Consider the following 22,004-nt stretch of genomic DNA (forward strand, 5'->3'; position numbering starts at 1 on the left):
CAAAAAACACGAAAATTCAACGGTATATCTCGCGGTGTTTCGTAACTCATGCACCTTTCTTTCTTTCTTTCTGTTTTTTCTGCTTTTTTTTTTTTTGTTGCACTTTTATTTCTATTCCAACGCGTGAAATATCGTGCTACGATTAGAAAAATAAAGAAAGATATATATATATATTTGGATAACTTTTTGAAAAAAAAAATTTGAGTTTGCTGTTAGACCAACAACAAAAATAACGAGAGAAAATAGAATATTGGTTATATATAAAAAAAAGAAAAAAAAGAAGACAATATTTTTATCGAGTAGAGATCGGTCGGGTGTCACTTTTTTTTTTATCCTGTTTTGTTTTTTTTTTCTTTTTTTTTTTTTTTTTTGTAAAAAAACAAAAGTAATATAGATAGTACATCAGATTTGATATAAAATAATAATAAACCCAATTATTAGTAATAATAATAATAATAATAATAATAGTAATAGAAAGAGAAGTAATTTATATAATTCACAAATATAATATCGAATAATTTTTTGTTTTTTTTTTTTCTAAATAAACTTGGCTAACATTCTCGTATAATACAAATGACAGAACAAACGTTTCCACTTTATTGTAATGTTTCGTGTTTTAAATAATGCATCGTAACGTGGAAGAAGTAAAACGTAAAATCGTGCGCTGATGGTTTTGTAACAGAAAAAAAAAGAAAGAAAGAAAGAAAAAAAAAAGACTCAACCCCCTTCTCGAAGAAGATAAAGAATCTGACGTTATAGTGTGGGCAATGTCGGTGCGTCGGAGCATTTTAATATCGAAACTCGTGCGATTTTTTTTCCATCTAGACGCACTGCAATCACAGGTGGTGACGTTTTAAAAATCGTGCCTGAAACGAGGTAGCGTTCAGAGAAAGAGAGAGAGAGAGAGAAGACGGCCAAGAAATGTGGTAAACGTGAAAGGAGAACGTAGCACAATGAAGGTAGAAAAGACAATGAAAACAATGCAGCAAGTCGGAGGTGAGTTGGCCGGGGGTGAGAGAGACAGAGAAAAAGAGAGGACTCGAACTTTACTCCTGATATGGTAGAAAGAAGAAAAAGAAAAATAAAAAGGAAAAGGAGAAGGAAAAAAGAAAAAAACAAAGAAGAAGAAGAAGAAGGAAAATGAAGGGAAAAAAAAGAAAGAGGGAAAGAATGCGCTAGGGGCTTAAATGTAAGTATGCATTGTACAAAAGAAGGGGTCACAATTTTATATACTAAGAAGGTGTATATAATTTAAGTAATGCACACATTTATCAACCAACTATCGTGTTCTCGTGTGTGCTATTATTAGGGAATAAAAAAAAAAAAAAAAAAAGGGGACTAATAAAATTAGATCTTGTCGATCGTAATTGCGAATTGTTAAAAAGTTTATCGTAGAATCGTAAGTTCATTTTAGATGTCGTTTGTTTAAAAAATTAAACGACAGTTTTCAGGGAATCCAACTTGTCGTCTTATCCGTATTCATACAAGTAGAATGGTATAATAATAATGGATAATAATAATAATAAATAAGAATGAGAAAAGATTTCTAAATAAAAAACTCACATGCGAAGCAATAACTCACCTTTGCTCCAAGGAATCCGTACGATTTGATTTGTAACCGCTATCGTTGAGACTCCCTTCGTGTCTCAAAGACGGTAATGAATCCCATGGAGATTCTCTTTTATGAATCGAATAACCTGGATTTATTGAACTGGATGCACCTGAACCGAGAGTCGAACTTCCGGATTGCCAACCATCCGAATGCCTGAACCACTGAGCACGTGCCGATTCCCCGATACAGCTGGCGCATCTTAAATATTCAAACGGAACGTTTCCACTTTAACGACGACGCGAATGGCTACAAAAATCATTTCTTTTTCTTTTTCTCTTTTTAATTTTTCCATATTATATATCTCTTAACGATTAAAACTTAACGGCCATTTCGTTCTCGTTAAACACAACGTCATGTTTTCTTTTTTTGTTTTTTTTTTTGTTTTTTCTTTTCTCTCTCTCTGTTAATTGACTTTACTGTAATTACTGTACGTTGTTGTATCATCAATAATGCGCAAGCTTGAATTGGGGTAACTCTAGCAACTTCAAATTACATCTACAAATAATGTAACTACGAACTTCTGAATATTATCTGACCTACTTAGAAATTCAAAAATGACCATACCGAGAATTGTAATCGCTGAGGTACCCGCGATCACGATCCACCTCACGTTCTCTCTTTTCCCTTATTATCTCGTTTCGATCGCTGTAATAGCCATCCCGATCTTTGCTGTTTTGTCTTTCGTTACAATAACGATACGACACCGGTAACGTCGATGATTTGTTTGAACTCAATCCTGCAATCGCATTTCATTACGATCTTATTCTATTAAAATTGTTTCTTTGCTCTAATTAAAAAAAGAAAGAAAAAAAAAAAAAAGCATTCTCTTCTCGTTGATTCCTAATTCAACGAGAATATTTAACGAGACACAAATTATGACAAATAAAATAACGTCTGCCAGGTGTTATCATTACTTACGTCTTCGGGAAACGTGGGGCGTGCGTTGAACGTTCAAAGAAACGTTCTCGGCCAATTCTGAAACGCGATAAATAAAAACATAGTTGATTAAAATATAGCAAAGTTTGTTCTCCAAAGAAAAAGAAAAAAGAAAGAAAACTTACCCAGGTTTTCCATGCTTTGAGTCAACAAAGCTTCGAACGTACGCAAACTATAACTTTCAGCATCCATACCCTTGGCCAGAGTATTCCTGAGATGTCTTTCATATTCTAAAAGAAGCCTGCTGGTCGGGCTACCAGGTGTCGAAACCGATTGCATATTTTGCTGTTGATATGTCTGGCCGCTGTTGCAACGACGAGAGTTGCAATGGTTTGATTGTTCCATATCCGAGTTACCATTTGAAGAACTCGGTGTTGTCGCGTAACATTGATTATCGAAAATGACGTTATCCGAAGGCGGGGACATATCACCTGTGCACCGATTACGTTCCGAATCTAAGTACGTCCTGCCTCTGCCGCCTACAGACAGAGATGTGCTTCATGCAGGGATTGGAAACGGTGCGCATTACAATGGTTGAACGATCGACTAAGGCGTGTCTATCAATTAACTATTACTTTTAACCTTTAACTTTACTGTAATGTTGACCTTAAATGTTACCGCAAAAAATAGTTTCAAAAAGGAAGGTAGTACAAGTATTATATCATAGAAAGAAAAAGAAAAAATATCCACGAGGAAAAAATGTGAAAGAGAGAAAGAGAGAGAGAGAGAGAGAGAGAGAGAGAGAGAGAGAGAGAGAGAGAGAGAGACGTACGCACGCAAGATAAATTCGTAAATAATTAAGTGCAATATTAGATCGAGATAAAGAGAGAATATGAGAAAATGATTTGATTGCAATGTTATTTAGATTGGATTATATCGCATTCTAATGGTAATGTAGTAAGATTGATTATCACGATGCACGAACTCATGTGTTTTAGGATTTATTATAGATGATTATACGAATCATTTTTTTTGTTTTTGAATGATTTGCAAGCAATGAGAAAAATAAATTGATTTAAATGCTTCGACGTTTTTAGAAAAAAATAATAAGATGCCTTCGTTTCGTTTGTCGATATTCGAATGTAAGATGTAAGAGACATATTGAACGATGATAAATATTAATTAAAGGGAACAAAAGAAAAAAAAAAAGAAAGAATGAATAATTGAGAAAATATTATATAATATAAAAATGTCGAACGTGTACCAGGATATTGTCGACCCATGTCGTGAACGCTCCTAGAAGCTTGAAACTTGTTGTTATACGGTGCACGATAAGGATGAGAATAATTCTCGTTTTCAGCTTCCGGCATAACATACTTCTGATTATTATTACTCGGATGATAATGATAACTATGATGACTGTGCCTCTTTCTCGTCATTTCGGGTGATGTTACGGGACTATCGATGCTCGACATTGGTTTCAACATTCTCTTCAGCGTATTAGAATCTAAGCTGATTCCGCCGTTTTGTGCATTCTCGATTCTCATGTCGTCGGTGCTCTTGCTTTTTAATTTTCGTCCGGTGTTGTTGTTATTGACGATATTGAAGATGTTACCGTTCTGCATTTCCAGTTCAGTATAATCCGCGGATTTGGTATGATGAAGCTGCTCCTTTCGTAATGTTTTATTCTGCAACGTGCCACCCGCTTGGGTCCCTTCGGATTTCAACGTTTCAGTCCCGTTCTGTTGAGTCGACGTGTCTTGATTTTTTTGCGATTTCTTTGGCGAAATAGCCGAACCTTTTTCTTCCGGACTGTCGATCTAAATAAAATAAAATAATCGACCAAATGATATAATAATTATTTCGTTAATTACAATTATCATTATTTATAATAACGATTATAAACATCTTACACACGAAATTTACCTGAGATCCAACAGTAACCGTACCAATACCAACGTTCGCGGTCTTAGGTGTTGTCTGACACGTTTCATTTTGTTTCTCTTTCGGTTTACTCGTCTCGCTAGTTTTCGACGTTTTTCCTGGAGTTGCGTTAGCGTTATTAACATTATCGTATAACGATGCGCTCGATGTTGCCGCCGTTATTTTTTCACGACCAGGTGTCATTTCCATTTCCGTTGATCGTGCCATGGTTCTTGGAAGCGTCGAAGAACCTATTCCATAGAAATATAGAACGAACTATTAAGCCAATTTGTTCTTTTTTTTTAGATAAATAATAATCCAAGTATATAAGAGAAAATATTAGAAAATTGTACCACAAGAACCACGATATCTAGCATCTTGACTTCGTAATCTGGCAAATTGTTCAGAAGCCATACACGTACACTGTGGTTCCCTGGATCTGCTGGGCGATGCAGGAGTAGAGACAGGCTTTCGACGAGTCTTGATTTTCTGCTTGTTCGGTGGTTCGAGCTTCAACGAGTAAGAAGAGGACGCTTTCCTTGAAATCTTGAACGATGGTGACTGCGTGAAAAATTAAGTAGTGATTGCAAATGATTTGATCACGATTTTTTTTATTGATCGTGTGCTTTTTTGTATTTGTATTTGTATTTGTATTTGTTCAAGAAAAGCTTCGCGCCGTTCGTCCAATTGCAACGTTAAACGTTGTTAAAGCAATCACACTTAAAATAAAGATAATGTTCTTCTTTCTCTTGCGAAAAAGATTGAATAGTGATTAAATGTGAAAATGAAATAAGCATATTTTTAACGAATTTATTTATTATCATAAACTTACGCAACATTCTCTAAATTGTTTAGCATCTATGGGGGAAGTAAAATTTAAGCCCCATGTATCGTTTGTCATAGTATCCTTCCAATAAACAAAACAGTCTGACGCTTGACCAATCCTTGTACCTAAAATATCAAATATTCAATAAGAAAATTCTATTATATATTTGTTATAGTATATTATAATATTACACAATGATTAATATATATTACTATATTTGTAACGTGTGTGTATATATTATATGAATACGATATTAACGAATTTACCTGGTTGTACCAACCGCACGTCTAAAATCTTATCGACCTGACTGTTGTATGCCGTTATGTGGAAAACACATTCCGGTGAATCTTGGATACAAGTGATGTTAACAGGAACTAAATCCTCCGAGATCTGCTGCCATTTAACAGTCCCGGCTCCACTGGCACTCACATGGAATACTTCGGCCCATAGCCTAAAAACTCTTTTTATTAGACCACCTTTCATCTCATATGTTAATAATATTATTCACATTAATACACAATGTCCGAATATAATAATAACAAGAGTCGGGAACTATAGGATAGTATGAGAATGAGGTTCGTACGAAACATATTTAAAGACATTTAATTATTTATTAATAAGTTAAGAATAAAAAGAAGAAAAAAAAACAACAAAAAGAATTAATTTTATTTCTATATCATATCGTTTATCATTCGATATTATTTATTGTATAACAAAAATATGTGGAAAAAAAGAAAAAATATAAAATAAAATATTAATGTTAACTTGTTATAAAGAAAATTTTGTAATTTTATATATAAATTATATTATATAATTAGAGATTTTTTTGATTAATTTGTTATGCGTTTAGAAAAATATGGAATAATATATAATTGCAATCAGAAAGAAAGTTTAACTTTGGTTCTTAGATTGTTTAATATACTAATAGGCGTGGCATGCACATAAAGGTATTTTTCAAAAACGTGCGTTTTGATTATAAAATTCTTATTAAATGGTAATTGATCTACACAGATGCAACAGATATACTACTACATATTTTTATTTTTGGTTCATATTATATGTTATCATCGAGTCGGTAATGAGTATACATGAATAAGAAAAAAGAAAAAAAAAGAGAGAGAGAGAAAGAGAGAGAAGAGAAGAGAAAAGAAAAGAAAATAACGAAAAAATATATAAACGTGATATATAATAATTCACGAATTTTAATATGCAACGATAATGTTTATTAAAGATGCATCTAATTAAATACTACATGATATTCTTTCTATTTATATGTAGATCTAGTAACGTATAAAGCGCAAGTGTATAGATGAAAGTGGAATAGGAATTACCATGTGCGTGTGTAATCGTATAATGATAAATATAATTCAATACAATAATATAATAATCGTTTATTTAAATAAAAAAAAAAAAAAATGTAATAAAATGAAAAAGGAAGAAAAACATACTCCTACGATTAATCGATGACAAAGAGATCGTGAGTGATAATTGATTTAAAAAGATAGTGTTTCAAAATGATATTTCAATCTTATCGATAGAGAAGGAAAAAAAAATGTATCGGAAAAAGAAAATATGGGAAAAAAAGAGAGCATATGACCACAGTACACGAAATATACTATTGCGTACGCTACCGTTCCGTATCTCAGTATATAGCCTAAAAGCAAAATAAAAAATCAATAATTCATATACGTATATATATATACATATACATATACATATACACATACACATACATACATATATATATATATATATTTTTGATTAATAAATTAATTAAAAAGATTTCTCATGATGTGGATTTCAATGATCTTATAAATTGTTGGAATACAAACACACACACACGCACGCATATTAAATGATGCTTAACAATGGTTGAGTCAGGTCTCTTTTGGAATTTTTTTCTATCTTTTTTCTTATTAAATATATACATATACATATATATAATATATATATATATATATATATATATGTATATAGGTATGTATATATATATTTAAAAAAAAAAAAAAACGGAGAGAACGCTCGTGAGATGTAGCAAACAGTGGAACGATGCGAAAAAGTGAAAGAAACATTCATAAGGGAAAAAGCTTACTCCAACGTTTACTACATGTACCGTGGTCTCTTAGTGAAAAAGGTGAACCGTCCTCTGTGTGATGAATGGACGAGAGAAACTCGATCAACGAGCACGAAAGAAAGAAGAAGAAGAGGCAAAGGGAAAAAAAATATGAGAGAGAGAGAGAGAGAGAAAAAAAAAGAAAGAAAGTAGAAGAAGAATGGAAAGAATGATAGCCGAAGAATAGAGAAATGGAAAAACACAAGCAAACGCGATAGAGGGAAAAAGATTCGGTGGTTGAGGGATGGAAGGAAGGGAGGAAAAAGGGATGATGGGTGGGAGGGAGGGAGGGTGAGGAAAAGTGGATGGAGTATTTACGTGAATGAGCGACTTGACGAGTCACTCCTATAAATGCTGCTGGGGGAAAAAAAAAAAATAAAAGAAAAAGTTTCGGCTTTGGGAGATGGAAAATGAAGGGAGAAAGAAGAAAGAGAAAAATATGAAAGGGGAAAAAAAATAGAAATAGAAATAAAAGCTGGGAGGGATGTGGAAAAAGATAGATTAGATAGATAGATAGATAGATAGATAGATTGATAGATAGATAGAGAGAGAGAGAGAGAGAGAAGTCAGTATAATGCATTCAGTACAAGTGTGTACGAGTGTTTTTTTTTTTTTTCGAAGATAGAAAGTAAACGGTAACATGGTTTTGAATGGAGTGGTTCAATGGTTGAATGGTTATGGTATGCGCACCTCTTCCTCTCTCTTAAGCTTCCGCACCTGAGCAAGTGGCCAGTATCACCCCTGCGCCCTCCACCGCCGCCCATTCCACCCCTGGCTCCGGTCTGCCATGGGGAATCATCGTAACGATATTTTTTGATAAGAGGAGCACAGCTGCAGGACAGCTTGTTGCCCATTCTATCACTCCTTTTCTAATTCCTCTTTCACGTCCCCTCCACCTCAACTCAATACCACCAAACCTTTCACACGAATCAACAATCCTTTTCTTCCAATCTCTACCCAGATCTTTCTTACTTTCTCTCTTTCTCTTTCTCTCTCTTCGTTTGATTAATTTTTGGTTCTCTTTCCTTTTTCGTCCTTTCTTATTTCTGTATATTGCACCGTCCCTTTCTTTAAATTTTTCTTTTTTATAGTTCTGTTTTTCCCTTAACGACACACGGAACAAACAAACCCTTTTATATATTTATATATGTATCTATGTGTGTATGTATGTATGTATGTATGTATGTATGTATGTATATATATTATGTATGTTCCTCTTCTCTCTTATCTTTTCATCCTTTTCTTCTTTGTTTTCTTATTATCCCTCTTTTTTTTTGTTATTATTTTCGGTTGAGTATTTTCTTCTTGTATTTTAATTTCTTTGTATTTCGTTATAGGTCTCCCTTTTGTATTAATTTTTGACACACTATGCGAATTTCACTTGGCTTGTCTGTCGACTTTTGGCACCAGTTTCGAAATACCATTTCCGGAGTTTTTTTAGCGATCTTCGTGTTCTCTTTATGGTATGAGGTTTGGGAAGCACTGTATAACAGGGACAATTCCCCGAAATAATCGAGATTAGAAAGAGGTATCTTTATTGTCACATCATTGCGATCGTCTAAATTCATCAGCTTCTTCGTGGCATGATCACTGCAATCAGAAATAAATAACAATTAAATCAATGATCATTCACATTTTATATCTATTTTCGTATCGAAATGTTTCGTTTTACGCGTAAACAATGGATATGATATTAATAGAAAAAAAACAAAAAAAATATTATGAAAATAAATAGAAAAATTATTAAGTAGTTATATCCTACGTGTGGTCAAACCTAACGTATCAATTTCAAATAATATGTTTACTCGCGTCTTTAAAACAAAACAAAAAAAAGAAGCATACAAGCAATCGTAAAGACACATCGATTATAAAATAATATAATATTAAAACCCCATAAGGGTGATATATAAAATCTACACGTCAAATGAGAAATAATTTCATAAAAATCTGATCAACGATCATCGTCAACCTCGGCTGACCACACATAGTTCATAACTACTAGGAACACTGCTGTTGCTGCTTCTGCTGCTGCTTTTACTGGTGTTGGTGCTGGTGCTGCTGCTGCTGTTACTATTACTTACTACTACTTACTACTACTACTACTACTACTCCTACTATTTAATCCTACGTCATAAAAACACGACTATGATAACTTAATGATCGCGTTTAATCGATTTGCTCGAGTCATCGTGGCCCTTTGGCTGTTTATCGACGAGACCTCATATCGTACCTATACTATAGAAATTAATTTTAATCGCGGCACAGTAATCAAGCTCGGTGTGTGGGGTCAACAACACTGTGCGGGGTGGATGTGTCACGGATAATAAAAGGGGTGGCGTCGTCACGAGAGAGATAGAGAGAGATAGAGAGTTAGAGAGAGAGAGAGAGGGTTACTGAACCACTGCCGGCTCTCCTCGTCTACGTAATACATCGCGTCATCACGATAAATCTACGATACCGGGGAGGTGTGTACGCAAAGCGATAAATCAACGATCATCGTACGATCGATTATCAATCGAGGATCTAACTTTGAAAGAAGTTTCTTCTAAGTAAATCCTATATATATATATATATATATATACTCGTCGACCCCTTACAGTTGCATTCAAGTCACGGAAGGCTATAACGGGGTACATCAACAAATCTATCTTAAAGAGATTATTCGTAAGTTTTTTCTTTTTTTTTTTTATATATATGAAACGAACAAACAAACATATATGGAGGAAATTTGTTGCGTTATCATTAAAATCATTGGTGAAATGTATATAAATTTCACAGAGCGTATACGCGCGAGAGAAAATCAATCGTATTTGAAAGATCTTAGAAGAAATGTTCGATTTGATGTGAATGTGTTAATAGGAAAACAGGAGCCCGGATAAACGTGTGTGTGTGTAGGCGTGGGTAAAAGGAGCTTTCTAAATACTCTATATCGATTTCGGCGGTGATGCGGTTACCCATCGTCCGCGCTTAAGCATGAATGGCGGGTGCAGGTCGAACTCGGTTCGGCCGAAATATCACCGATGTTTACTCCTTGCCGCTCCCTTCTCGCATTGCAGGGAGCGTCGACTCTCTCTCTCTCTCTCTTTCTCTTTCTCTTTCTCTTTCTCTCTCTCTCTTTCTCTCTCGACTCCCGATATATGATTTAATATTCTCGTCGTCACAGCTCCACCTTGTTTGTTATCCTCGTTCACTTTTCACGTAATGTCTCATCGACGAATTATTTTTCAAGATTATTCCAATTGTTTTTCTTTTATAATAGGAGGAAAACAAGAAATATTATAGAAAATTAAAATAGAGAATACGAGATGATTAAATGGAATATGATCGTTTATCGAATTTGAAAAAACTAATCACGAAAAGCAGAAGAAGAAGAAGATGATGATGGTGATGATGATGATGATGACGATGATGATAATGATGAAGAAGGAGAATAAGACGAAGTAGAAAGAAAAAAAAGAAAGTTTCCGCGGCTCCGCCTAGTCGCTCGCGTAAACACTGCACCAGACTCGATGCACCAGCCGCTGCATCCGGTACACGATCAACGCCCCGCCGCACCACCCACCTTCGAAAGGAAGGAAACCTCCTTTCTCTCAATTTCGTCCTTTCCTTCCTTCCTTCCTCCTTTTTTTTATTTTTCTTCTTCTTCTTCTACCCGCCTTTTTTCTTTCCTTTCCTTATCGCACACCACTTTTCTTTTGTAGCACCACTCTATATCACGAAGGTGTTTCTTTCTCCATTTCTTTCTCTCTCTCTCTCTCTCTCTCTCTCGCTTGTTCTCTTTTTCTTTATTTCTCTTTATCTTCCCTTTTTCTTGTCTTTATCCCATTCCCTTTTCTCCCAGTCTCGTTCGAAGAAAAAAAAGGTGACTCACCGTTGGCGAAGTCTTCGCCACGGTAGAAGACCGTCTCGAGCGTATCGAGGCGTCGCGATACCTGGCCCTCCGCTACGTTCCAATAACGGTGCCGAAGAAAGGGAGATGTAGAACGAACGAGAGAAAGAGAGAAAGACGTGTGTATATGTATATATATATATACATATACATATACATATACATACACATATATATATATACACACTTATACCTATATATACGGATAAAGAGAAAGAGAGGGAGGGTCAAAGAGACACAGTGAAGAGGCGTAAAAGAGAAAGAGAGAGAGAGAGAGAGAGAGATGAGGAGAAGTAGATAGAAAGGAAAGAGGGGAGGGTCAGCGCAACTATGGCGGAGGGGTGTGGGTATCCACCCTTTTCTCTCGAAGCAAGAAAAGTCTCGTGACACCGAAAGACCCACCGTCGATTGGCGAATGACGATCTCCGAAGTGGTCGATGCCGTCAAAAATCGCCCTCGGTGATTTTCTCTTTGTACGCGGCCCTCCACCGTCGTAAACGTAGTCATGCACACGGTATTTCCGGTGTTTTGCGCCAAATCCTCGCCGACGGCGTAGCCATGGATACTGCAGGATCGGACGGAGAGCCGACTATCCCGTACCCCTCTTGGCCACCCTCACGAATGCGCGTCCCCACGGCCGAAAATGTCAATATCCTCTCTCGCTGCGTCTGCCTTGCGCCCCCTCGCGGCTGCTCTTAGCCCCCCTCCGAGCCCCGCAGCCCCCTTCTTCTCTAGTTCTCTCTCTCTCTCCCTCTTTCTTTCTATTCCTCTTCCTCCACCACCAACACCACCAACACCAACACCACCACCACCACCACCTCCACCTAGGCACCTCACTTCGCACTTCACCCTTTGCCCTTCCTCTCAATCTTTCCCTATCTCTCTACATATCTCTCACTCCGTCCATCCTCACCCTCGTACGAGAACGGCCTGTTTTTGTTGCCGCCCCTCGGAGGCCCCTTCTTTCACCAAAAGCGCCCCGCCCGATCGTTGTTGGATCCTTGCGAAACGATTGTTAGCACACGATATGTGAGAGGGATGAAAAAAGAAAGAAAGAAAGGGAGAATGGACAAAGAAAAAAAAAACAACAACAACAACAACAATGAGAAAAAAAATAAGGGAGAAAGGAGGAATTAATCACTGACCGGATCTCTTTCTCTTTGTTTATTTAGTCGGTTTTCTATTTATTGCTTACTTATTCCCTTCCTTCCCCCCCGTTCTTTACACACCAACAAAAATCACTGTAATATCTTTCTTCCTTCCGTCCATCCGTTCGTTCGTTCGTTCTTTCGTTCGTTCGTTTTTTTTTCCTCAATCCCTTGTTTCTCCGCCGGGGTGGACACACTTTGCGCAACCCTCTTTATTCGAGGAAAAACTCGAATACTCGCGTCCGATCACCACCGATCTTCTCCGACTTACCGGATAACTTACGCGCGGCTCCGGTCGCCGGCGCAACCGCCACCACCACCTCCGTTCTCCTCCACCTCCACCTTCTCTTCGTTATTGTTGTTGTCGTCGTCGTCGTCGTCGTTGTCGTCGTCGTCGTGGTCGTGGTCGTCGTCTTGGTCGTCTTCGTCGTCTTAGTCGTCGTCGTTGTCTTGGTCCTCGTTGTCGTCGTCGTAGTAGTTGTCGTTGTCGTTGTTATTGTTGTCCTCGTCCTTGTCGTCTACGTCGTTGTCGTCGCTGTCACGGCCGTCTTCGTCGTAGGTCTCGTGCTTCCTATAGCGAGGCGTAACCATAGAGATCGGCGATCAATGACGGGCATGCGCTTTATCGCATTTACCTATGATAAAAGGGCGGACCACCAACGTTTCCGTCTCTTTCTCGTTACCCCTGCGAGTACGAGTTTATCTTCGCAAATCTTGTTTCTTTCTCTCTCTCTCTCTCTCTCACTCACTCACTTTTCCAACACCCATCAAACCAACCCCCTCCCCCGCCCTGTTCTTGTACCACGAACCTTCTTCTACCCCTTAAGCGTTAGCCCGACCGGTGCAATCGCGCATACCGTACGAGAGATCGTACGAAGGTGCAACGCGAAAAGGGGCGAATGCTCGCGATACGGGGCAAGGACCGTGCCTGGGATATCGCTTATCGTTACTCCCATCTCGCCGGGAGTAACTCTATATTCCTTTAACCTGACCTCTGCCCTATTTTTCTCCTTTCCTTCCTTCCTTCCTTCCTTTTTTGTTTTTTTTTTGCTTTTTCCTTGCCTCCCCTTTTACCTTTTGCTCTCTCTCTCTCTCTCTCTATTTTTTTCTTTCTTTTTTACCACTCCCACGAGGAAAAAAAAAGAAGGACAAACCCACCCACATATCATCCACCTACGAAATTAATTTCGTATTACGAGATTGTCCGTAACGATGAATGGAGACGACGGGGGCTGATCAAGCTGAAGGATTAAAAAAAAAGAAATGAAAATATTATATAATTTATTTGATCCGACTTTCTATTATTATCTCACGTTTGAATAATTGATTGTTCTTGTTTTTCTCTTCTGTTTCTTTTTTTTTTTTGTATTTATTAATTTCGCTAATTGATAATTTTCTTGAATATGCACACAGGTCTTATGAATAAAATATTTTTCTCGTGCGCGTTTGATAAATTCTATGTAATATACGTAATGCTCTAATTTTATATACTATATGAAAAATGAACCGAATATTTCTTTTTCATAACTATTTTTATCACTACAAATGAGTTCTATTTGTCAAACGATCAAATTTATATTCCTTCGTGTCTTCCGATGACGGATTTTCCAATTTATCTTCAAATTGGAGATTTTATCTGACTAATGCATCACCCGCCCTGCACTACTAGCATGAAAATAATACAAATCGGCAATGATATTAATTATTGCGTTTTAACGATATAATATATCGTTAATATTAGTGTTCGTAGCTAATCGTTTGAATATTACTCTTAACTACAATGAAATTATTATGATATAATTACTAATTTTATATATTGTTAACAAAATAATTCCTTTATCGTTTGCACTGCTTATCATATTGCAATGATATTAAAAAAATAAAAAAAGATCAAATTAATCGATGCTCAAATTAATAATGCTAACATTTGTATGTGTATTAAAATGTAATAAATTATTTAAATTATATAATTAGTATTTATTTAAAAATATAAATCGCGTTTTATCCGTGGTCGTTGCAGTTCTATTAATAACATTGATGATGCATTTGTAACTGCACGCACGTTGCCGCGCAAAGTTTCACAACAGAGCTACCGTAAAAAGCTAACCTCTCTTTTTCATAGGTGTTTTGACTTAAAGTTCATTCCGTAATAATCAATAATGTTAACAAAGAATATATCAAAATTAAGACGGATGATAAATGATACGCAATTACGATGTCTCTCACAATTGTCACCAAAATACAAAGAAGATGTAGATAATAAAATGTTAGCATGGCAAGTACATTCTTATGGTGATTTGGATGAATTAAAATTGTCAAATGTAAAAATACCAATAATTACTAAACCAACAGAAGTTTTGATCAAAGTTCAAGCAGCGAGTGTAAATCCCATAGACATTGCAATGATCCGTATGTCAAATCACTATCTTTCATAAACATTTCTTTACGTTTTATCATATTTCAAATAATTATGTTTCTGCTAGGTGGTTACGGTGCGACATTGTTGAATCTTATGCGCAAAGTTAAAAACTTTGGTAGCTATACGTACAATGATATGATTGAATTTCCATTAACATTAGGAAGAGATTTTTCTGGAATTGTAGTATCAAAGGGACATAATGTTGGAGACAAATTAAAACTAGGTGACCAAGTATGGGGTGTAGTTCCAGTCGATAAGCAAGGCTGTCATGCTAATTATGTGGTTCTTGATAGTAGCCTGGTAATGAATATATCTACATGTTCTCTAGACCTATAATATATATACATATAATAAAATATATTTTTAAGTTATAATTATATGATAAATTATATGTATTGTAGACTAATCGATACCCAAAAAATTTATCATACATTGAGGCTGCTAGTATTTTATATGCAGGACTAACTGCATGGTCTGCTTTGTGGATTACTGGTGGTATGTGTTACAAAACATCTATCAATACGAGATTAAATAGAAGGATGCTCGTATTAGGTGGTTCTGGAGGTGTTGGTACTATGGCTATACAACTGTTGAAAATTTGGAATATGCATGTAATATTATGTTATTGTATAACTATCACATTCTTGTTCTCTTATTGATAATTGCTCAAAATTTTTTTAGGTAATAACCACCTGTAGCAGCGATGCTGTAAATATGGTTGAGAAATTAGGAGCCGATGTTGTAATAGATTATAAACAACATGATGCTGATGCACAAATAATTTCTGAAGGACCGTATGTAATTTATTATCATCTAACCTGTAATATTTTTATCAATAGTTACCATCAATTACATATAAATCAATTTTACTCATAGGTATGATATAATTTTGGATTGTTCCAATCAAGGACCGGATTTAATAAATTCAAAAGGTTACCCATATTATACTTATATAACACTTAATTCCCCGTTATTAAAAAATATCGATCAATTGGGATTGGTAGCTGGAGCTTTTAAAAATCTTGGCGACATATTTAGATATAATATTCCCACATCTAATAACAAAGGTTCAATTAAATGGGGCTTCTTCGTACCATCGGAAACAGGCATGAATATGCTTCACAATTTTGTTGAATGTGGACAGGTATAATTGTATTAGATCATTTTTAATTCTATGGTTAAATATAAAAATTATATAAATAGTTACGTTAAAAATATATTTTACAGATAGTACCAGTTGTTAAACAAGTATATCCTTTCCAAGATTTACCGACAGCATATGAAAGAGTAACAGAAGGTCATTTACGAGGTAAATTAGTTATCGATATGAAACAATATTTATTATAACTATTTTTTTTATATTATCGCTCTTACATACAAAAAAAAAGAAAGGAAAAAAAATATATAATTTATTTATAATAAATATTTACCTTTAAATATACAATCAATGTACACTTGTGTATTTTTCCATTTCATTTGTCATTGTTGTTACATTTCTTTTAAAACCTATTTTATCTTTTACGTCAGAATAACAATCAAATGCAATTTCTGTTGCTTTTTCTGAACCCATTTTTAAAACTTCATCCAAGTATAATTGTTCATTTAATAATCTAAATATCTCTTCCTGAATTGGTTTTAACTTTTCTATTATTACATCTGCTAATAGCAATTTATATCTACAATATTAAAAAGACATTAAAATACAGCTCAAATATTTTTAATCCTCTGTACTATAACAATGTATTAAACCTTATGGGCCAAATATAAGAAGCATAAAATATAGCATCAAATATAGTACGCATTAAATCATAGTGTAAAACAGATTAATAAACAACATTATATAAATAGAAATACCTACTTTGCAGTATTTAAACCTTGTGCATCTTTACAGATCTCTTCGGGTGACTTTCCAGTAAGTAAAGAATGAATAGAAATTAAATTAGAAACACCTGGTCGTGTTTCAGGTTCATAAGTTACTTCAGATGTAAAGTCAGTTAGAGCCTTTTTAATTTTTTCTAACAACACTTCTGGTTTATCTGTCAAATCTAACCTACTTTTGACATCTTTATCCGATTTGGACATTTTCTTCGTAGGATCTCGTAGTGATTTTATTCTGCAACTTGCATCATCTAAAATTTATGCAATCATTATATAAGTACTTTTTTTTATTTTATTTAAATATATTTAATTATATTAATTTACATACTACAAATAAGAGTCCGTGGTATTGGAAAAGTATCTCCATACTTTTTATTAAAAGAATATGCTAAATCCTGTGATAATTGTATATGCTGCGCTTGATCCAAACCGACTGGTACATTCGTAGCTCTAATGCATATTAGAATTTGCTATTTTTTATTTTATATAATTAAAACCTAGATCTATAAAACTTAGAAGAATATGAACAAAGATATTATTCATACTTGTAAAGTAAAATATCAGCAGCTTGTAAAACAGGATAGATATATATTCCTAAAGGAATGTTCTTCAAATTTTCACTTTTTTCTTTGAATTGCGGCAAATGTCCAAGCCTAGCCATAGTGGTGATGCAGCCAAGTATCCAACACAACTCTGCGTGCATAGAAACACTAGATTGTTGAAATAATATACTTTTCTGTGGATCTATCCCACATGCCAATAGCGTAGCTGTTATTTTGAAAATATTATCTCTCAATACTCTAGGATTCTATAAAATAAATATAATATATACAAATTGTTGATATCAAAAATAATATATATACAAACACATATAAAAATACTGTATTATTTACAAATATTACAAATATTTTAAATCCCTTACATGAGATAATGTAATAGAATGCATGTCTGCAATACTCCATATAACCATTTTTTCAGAATTTTGCAACTCAACCCATTTTTTTATTGCACCTAAATAATTTCCTAAATGAACATTACCGGTAGGTTGAATCCCAGAAAATATTCTTCTTGAATATTCAGTATTTGCTAACTACAATAGCAACAAATATAAAAATATTAAACAACTAATTATATTAAACAAATAAAAAAATAACCTTGAAATTCATTCATTCATTCATACCTTTTGACTAAATGATTTTATAGATTGTGCACTATGATAAATATTAATGTTCCAATTATGGGATACGAAGACACCACCACATTTAACAATTTTAATCATCTTTTGTAATTAAAAAATGACTTGGAAATGTTTATTAAACATTAATTTATATAATCTCTAACCACAAACAATGCATTTGAGTTTCCCGCAAATGAATAAATTAACGAATGATGGGTAAAATAAACCTTAAATTTCGTCAAACATTTTATAAACACAGTTTGTATCTTTGCCGTTAATGCATCTGTTATATCGACAGATAAAAGAGGCGTCAATTTTAAATATAGAATAATATTAAAATTTCTATATTGGTTAATATTCTTACGTAAAAATGTACATGTATTAATTAACTGAATGTACAATTATTTAAAAGTAGTTTATCTATAAAAATTATAAATTAGATAAAATAAAAATGAAATATAAAATCTAGGATTTAAAATATAATCAAATTCAAGGAGCATTCGCGGTAGGCATTCTACACATGCGTAATAGAACGAAATCAAATAGGAACTTAAGTTAAGGAACAGTGTATATTGAACTTATGTTGAGTAGAGCATGACTATTCTATCTATCTATATCGATGCAGTCGTGTTAAACACGTTGTAAAGTATGGTTGCAAAGATATCTTATAATTAATACTTTTTATCACTAACTATCATTAATTTACATAGTATCAATAATACAGTGTAATATATGATCTTATTTTAAGAAAATCACAAATAATATTATATTAAACTTTATAAGTATATATCGTGTGGTGACATAAAGATAGTAAATTAATCTATTACTGTCCTGAATTAATATAAATAAATTTCCATATCTTATGGAATATTATTAAAGATATAAAATATAATTTATATTATATTTTGATAGAGTTGAAATCGTTTGGCACGTAAAATAAACAGGAAGATAAATCGAAATATAAAAGGCAAAAAATAATCATAAATTGAATGGCATTATGGAAAATCCACATAAAAAAATGATGACGGTACGTAACACGATAAAAAGATATCTTATCAAAAAATTAGATAAGCATTATACCTTATTAAATTAATACAAATTACATATTTTTATCAAAATTAGATAAGATAACAAATTACTAATTCAAATAATATCTTTTTATTTTGTATTTTATATTTTTTAGTCATGTACCAATGTGTCAGAACAGGCGCATCATGTATCAAGAACAAAACGTGGTCAAGCGATAGGTCATGTAAGAGGTTTTCGTGGTTGTACTGTATGGTTGACTGGTCTATCAGGTGCAGGAAAGACTTCAATAGCTTTTCAAGTAGAAGCGATATTGGTCGATCATGGAATTGCTGCTTATGGGCTCGATGGAGATAATGTCAGGAGTGGTTTGAATTGCAATCTTGGTTTTAGTAAAGAGGATAGAAAAGAGAATATAAGAAGAGTTGCGGAAGTAGCAAAATTATTTGCAGACAGTGGACAAATTTGTTTATGTAGTTTTGTATCACCATTCGAAGAGGATAGACAAATGGCAAGAGAAATACACAAAGCCTCGGATCTTCCTTTCTTCGAAGTATTTGTTGATACTCCACTTAATGTTTGCGAAGCTAGAGATACTAAAGGATTATATAAAAAAGCACGGCAAGGTGCTATTAAAGGTTTTACTGGTATAGATCAAATGTACGAGAGACCTATTAATCCTGACTTAGTGGTAACTACAGAAAACTGTACCTTAGAAGAATCAGCTGCAACGGTGATCGATCTTCTGGAAAAACAGTGTATCATACCAGTATTACCAAAACCTACTGCACCTATAAGAGAACTCTTTGTTCCAGAATCCAGAATTGCTTCTGCTAAAGCAGAAGCAGATACTCTGCAAAGTATAGAAATAACAAAAGTTGATACCCAATGGCTTCAAATTCTAGCAGAAGGCTGGGCTTTACCACTTACCGGTTTCATGAGAGAAAGCCAATACCTACAGGTATATAACAATTCTTCTGTATATATATGTATGTATATATGTTTATGCTTCTATAGAAAGCTGATACATAATATCTCGATAAAAAATAAAATAAGCATTACTTCTTCTGCTTCTGTATTCTCTTAACACAATTGAAGGCTTTAAGGGAAATGTTTTTAGACGCAACATTTGAAATGTCTACTAGAAGGTGGAAAAGAAGTAAATCAATCTGTTCCTATAGTTCTTGCTATAAGTACTGCTGATAAAATTCGTTTGGAGGGACATTCGGCGATAACACTTAAACATAAAAACAAAGCTTTGGCAATATTACGAAGACCGGAATTTTATTTTCATAGAAAAGAAGAAAGATGTGGATGGCAATTTGGAACTAACAACTTAGCTCATCCATATGTTAAAATGATTTATGAATCAGGAGATTGGTTGGTAGGTGGGGATATCGAAGTTTTAGAAAGGATTAAATGGCATGACGGTCTTGATATATACAGATTAACACCCAACGAAATTCGAGCTAAATGTAGAAAAATGAAAGCTGATGCAGTATTCGCATTTCAACTTAGAAATCCTATACATAACGGTCATGCTTTACTTATGCAGGTATATTATTTATTTTACATTTGAGATTTATCTCTTTTATAATATATTGAATTATAATTATATGGAATATTTTATTTATAGGATACGAGAAAACGTTTACTCGAGGAGCGAGGTTTTAAAAATCCTATATTATTATTACACCCGTTAGGAGGTTGGACGAAAGAAGACGATGTACCTTTGCATACAAGAATTATGCAACATAAGGCTATTTTAGAAGAGGGTATACTCGATCCTAATTCTACTTTGTTAGCTATTTTTCCAAGTCCTATGATGTATGCTGGTCCTGTCGAAGTAAGAGAAGATTTGTATTATTGATATTCTTTAAAAAATATATATATATTTAATTATAAAATTTGTTATTAAGGTACAATGGCATGCTAAAGCCAGATTGAATGCAGGTGCTAACTTTTACATTGTGGGTAGAGATCCAGCTGGTATACCACATCCGAATAAAAAAGCTACACCCGATGGTAATCTCTATGATCCAACTCATGGTGCCAGAGTTCTTTCAATAGCACGAGGATTACAAAGCTTAGAAATCATTCCATTTAAGGTTGCCGCTTATGATAAGAAAAATAAGAAAATGTCCTTCTTTAATTCAGAACGGAAACAAGATTTTGATTTTATATCAGGAACCAGAATGCGTGGTAAGAAATATTTTCTTTTTAATAATAATAACAACAATAATAATAATATATACCTATCTATACTTATTATTTTTAAAAAAGATCTCTCATTAAAAATACATTATTATTATAGATTTAGCCAAAGCAGGGAAATGTCCACCTGACGGTTTTATGTCTCCAAAAGCATGGAGCATTCTCGCACAATATTATCAAAGTGGTAATAAAAATTAATTTAAATTAACTTAGAATTAGATATCATTTTATAGTAGTCTATTAATTAGACCACTTAATAATACAGTGCAATTATTCTATTAAAGTATTACAATGATTAACACATGTATTACAACTTTATATACAAAGAGTAAGAGCAAAGAAGAAATATGCTTTTGATTACATGTTTATACATGTACGTTTATAAATTTTCCTCTTGTACAGCATAATATCGGGGATTTATTCCTTCGTTAGATAGTTTGATACTTGCAATGATTCCACAATGTGTAAGTAAATTTTATTTTTTACCTACAGAGAAACTGACGATATTTTCTATATATAATATATATTTTACATATGTATATGTATCAATGAAAAAAAAGAAACGTGTGAGATATATTTCGTAATAGTAAAAATTATTTCAAATGTTGATAATATACATAGGCTTTAGTAGTAATAAGGTACAAAAAAAAAATTATAGCTACAAAATACTTATTAAAAAGAAGTAAATTTATATTAAATTATGTACAAATGAATAATTCAATGTATACAATTACTAAGTAATAAACATTATTATATGCACACAATATATTTTTAGCTTTCCAAAAGCTGTTAAAATAACAACATAATAACAAAAAACTTTAAATATTGAAAATATTTTTTTATTACCTCGATAACTTACAGACAAAGTTTTAAAATAAACAATGAAAAAAATATGATAAGATA

General features: G+C 33.7%; 4 protein-coding genes across 11 annotated transcripts; 2 read left to right on the top strand and 2 right to left on the bottom strand.

Annotated features, from left to right (window-relative positions):
- Positions 1–1,582: 1,582 nt before the first annotated feature.
- LOC106788631 lies at positions 1,583–12,769 on the bottom strand (the record flags this gene model as incomplete). 8 transcript variants are annotated; one of them, XM_014752052.1, is given in 12 exon segments in its annotated part: positions 1,583–1,810; positions 2,177–2,348; positions 2,531–2,587; positions 2,674–3,027; positions 3,753–4,308; positions 4,415–4,662; positions 4,765–4,972; positions 5,244–5,362; positions 5,504–5,688; positions 8,041–8,940; positions 11,642–12,239; positions 12,385–12,769. In XM_014752052.1, coding segments are annotated over 10 exon segments (2,291 nt in total), but the record flags the coding sequence as incomplete, so codon positions are not given.
- Positions 12,770–14,412: 1,643 nt separating this feature from the next.
- LOC106788633 (reticulon-4-interacting protein 1, mitochondrial) lies at positions 14,413–16,653 on the top strand. The gene is made up of 6 exons (XM_014752061.1): positions 14,413–14,796; positions 14,871–15,106; positions 15,208–15,417; positions 15,488–15,600; positions 15,683–15,950; positions 16,034–16,653. The coding sequence occupies exons 1-6, from the start codon at positions 14,547–14,549 to the stop codon at positions 16,151–16,153; spliced, it is 1,197 nt and encodes a 398-aa protein (XP_014607547.1). The 5' UTR covers positions 14,413–14,546; the 3' UTR covers positions 16,154–16,653.
- LOC106788634 (tryptophan--tRNA ligase, mitochondrial) lies at positions 16,200–18,128 on the bottom strand. Its single transcript, XM_014752062.1, has 6 exons — positions 17,865–18,128; positions 17,607–17,774; positions 17,230–17,492; positions 17,013–17,134; positions 16,665–16,935; positions 16,200–16,482 (listed from the first exon to the last, which is right to left on the bottom strand). Exons 1-6 carry the CDS (start codon positions 17,961–17,963, stop codon positions 16,251–16,253), a joined length of 1,155 nt encoding a protein of 384 aa, XP_014607548.1. The 5' UTR covers positions 17,964–18,128; the 3' UTR covers positions 16,200–16,250.
- Positions 18,129–18,491: 363 nt separating this feature from the next.
- Positions 18,492–21,858, top strand: LOC106788637 (bifunctional 3'-phosphoadenosine 5'-phosphosulfate synthase-like). Its single transcript, XM_014752066.1, has 6 exons — positions 18,492–18,888; positions 19,045–19,848; positions 20,008–20,442; positions 20,524–20,733; positions 20,807–21,089; positions 21,202–21,858. Exons 1-6 carry the CDS (start codon positions 18,859–18,861, stop codon positions 21,297–21,299), a joined length of 1,860 nt encoding a protein of 619 aa, XP_014607552.1. The 5' UTR covers positions 18,492–18,858; the 3' UTR covers positions 21,300–21,858.
- Positions 21,859–22,004: the final 146 nt, after the last annotated feature.

This window comes from Polistes canadensis, unplaced genomic scaffold (genome assembly GCF_001313835.1).
Source record: "Polistes canadensis isolate GaletaPanama2010 unplaced genomic scaffold, ASM131383v1 scaffold_146, whole genome shotgun sequence".
NCBI lineage: Eukaryota > Metazoa > Arthropoda > Insecta > Hymenoptera > Vespidae > Polistes > Polistes canadensis.

What these genes read in the sequence shown, in the direction of transcription:
- LOC106788634 (XM_014752062.1), bottom strand. Translation starts at nt 17,963, where the DNA reads ATGATTAAAATTGTTAAATGTGGTGGTGTCTTCGTATCCCATAATTGG. An exon ending in ATTCTATTACATTATCTCAT is followed by an intron (nt 17,493 to 17,606) that starts GTAAGGGATTTA and finishes TTTATTTTATAG; the next exon opens with AATCCTAGAGTATTGAGAGA. An exon ending in CAAGGTTTAAATACTGCAAA is followed by an intron (nt 16,483 to 16,664) that starts GTAGGTATTTCT and finishes TTAATATTGTAG; the next exon opens with ATATAAATTGCTATTAGCAG.
- LOC106788633 (XM_014752061.1), top strand. Translation starts at nt 14,547, where the DNA reads ATGTTAACAAAGAATATATCAAAATTAAGACGGATGATAAATGATACG. An exon ending in CAAATAATTTCTGAAGGACC is followed by an intron (nt 15,601 to 15,682) that starts GTATGTAATTTA and finishes TTTTACTCATAG; the next exon opens with GTATGATATAATTTTGGATT. An exon ending in ATTTTGTTGAATGTGGACAG is followed by an intron (nt 15,951 to 16,033) that starts GTATAATTGTAT and finishes TATATTTTACAG; the next exon opens with ATAGTACCAGTTGTTAAACA.
- LOC106788637 (XM_014752066.1), top strand. Translation starts at nt 18,859, where the DNA reads ATGGAAAATCCACATAAAAAAATGATGACG. An exon ending in CACATAAAAAAATGATGACG is followed by an intron (nt 18,889 to 19,044) that starts GTACGTAACACG and finishes TATATTTTTTAG; the next exon opens with TCATGTACCAATGTGTCAGA. An exon ending in ATCAGGAACCAGAATGCGTG is followed by an intron (nt 21,090 to 21,201) that starts GTAAGAAATATT and finishes TTATTATTATAG; the next exon opens with ATTTAGCCAAAGCAGGGAAA.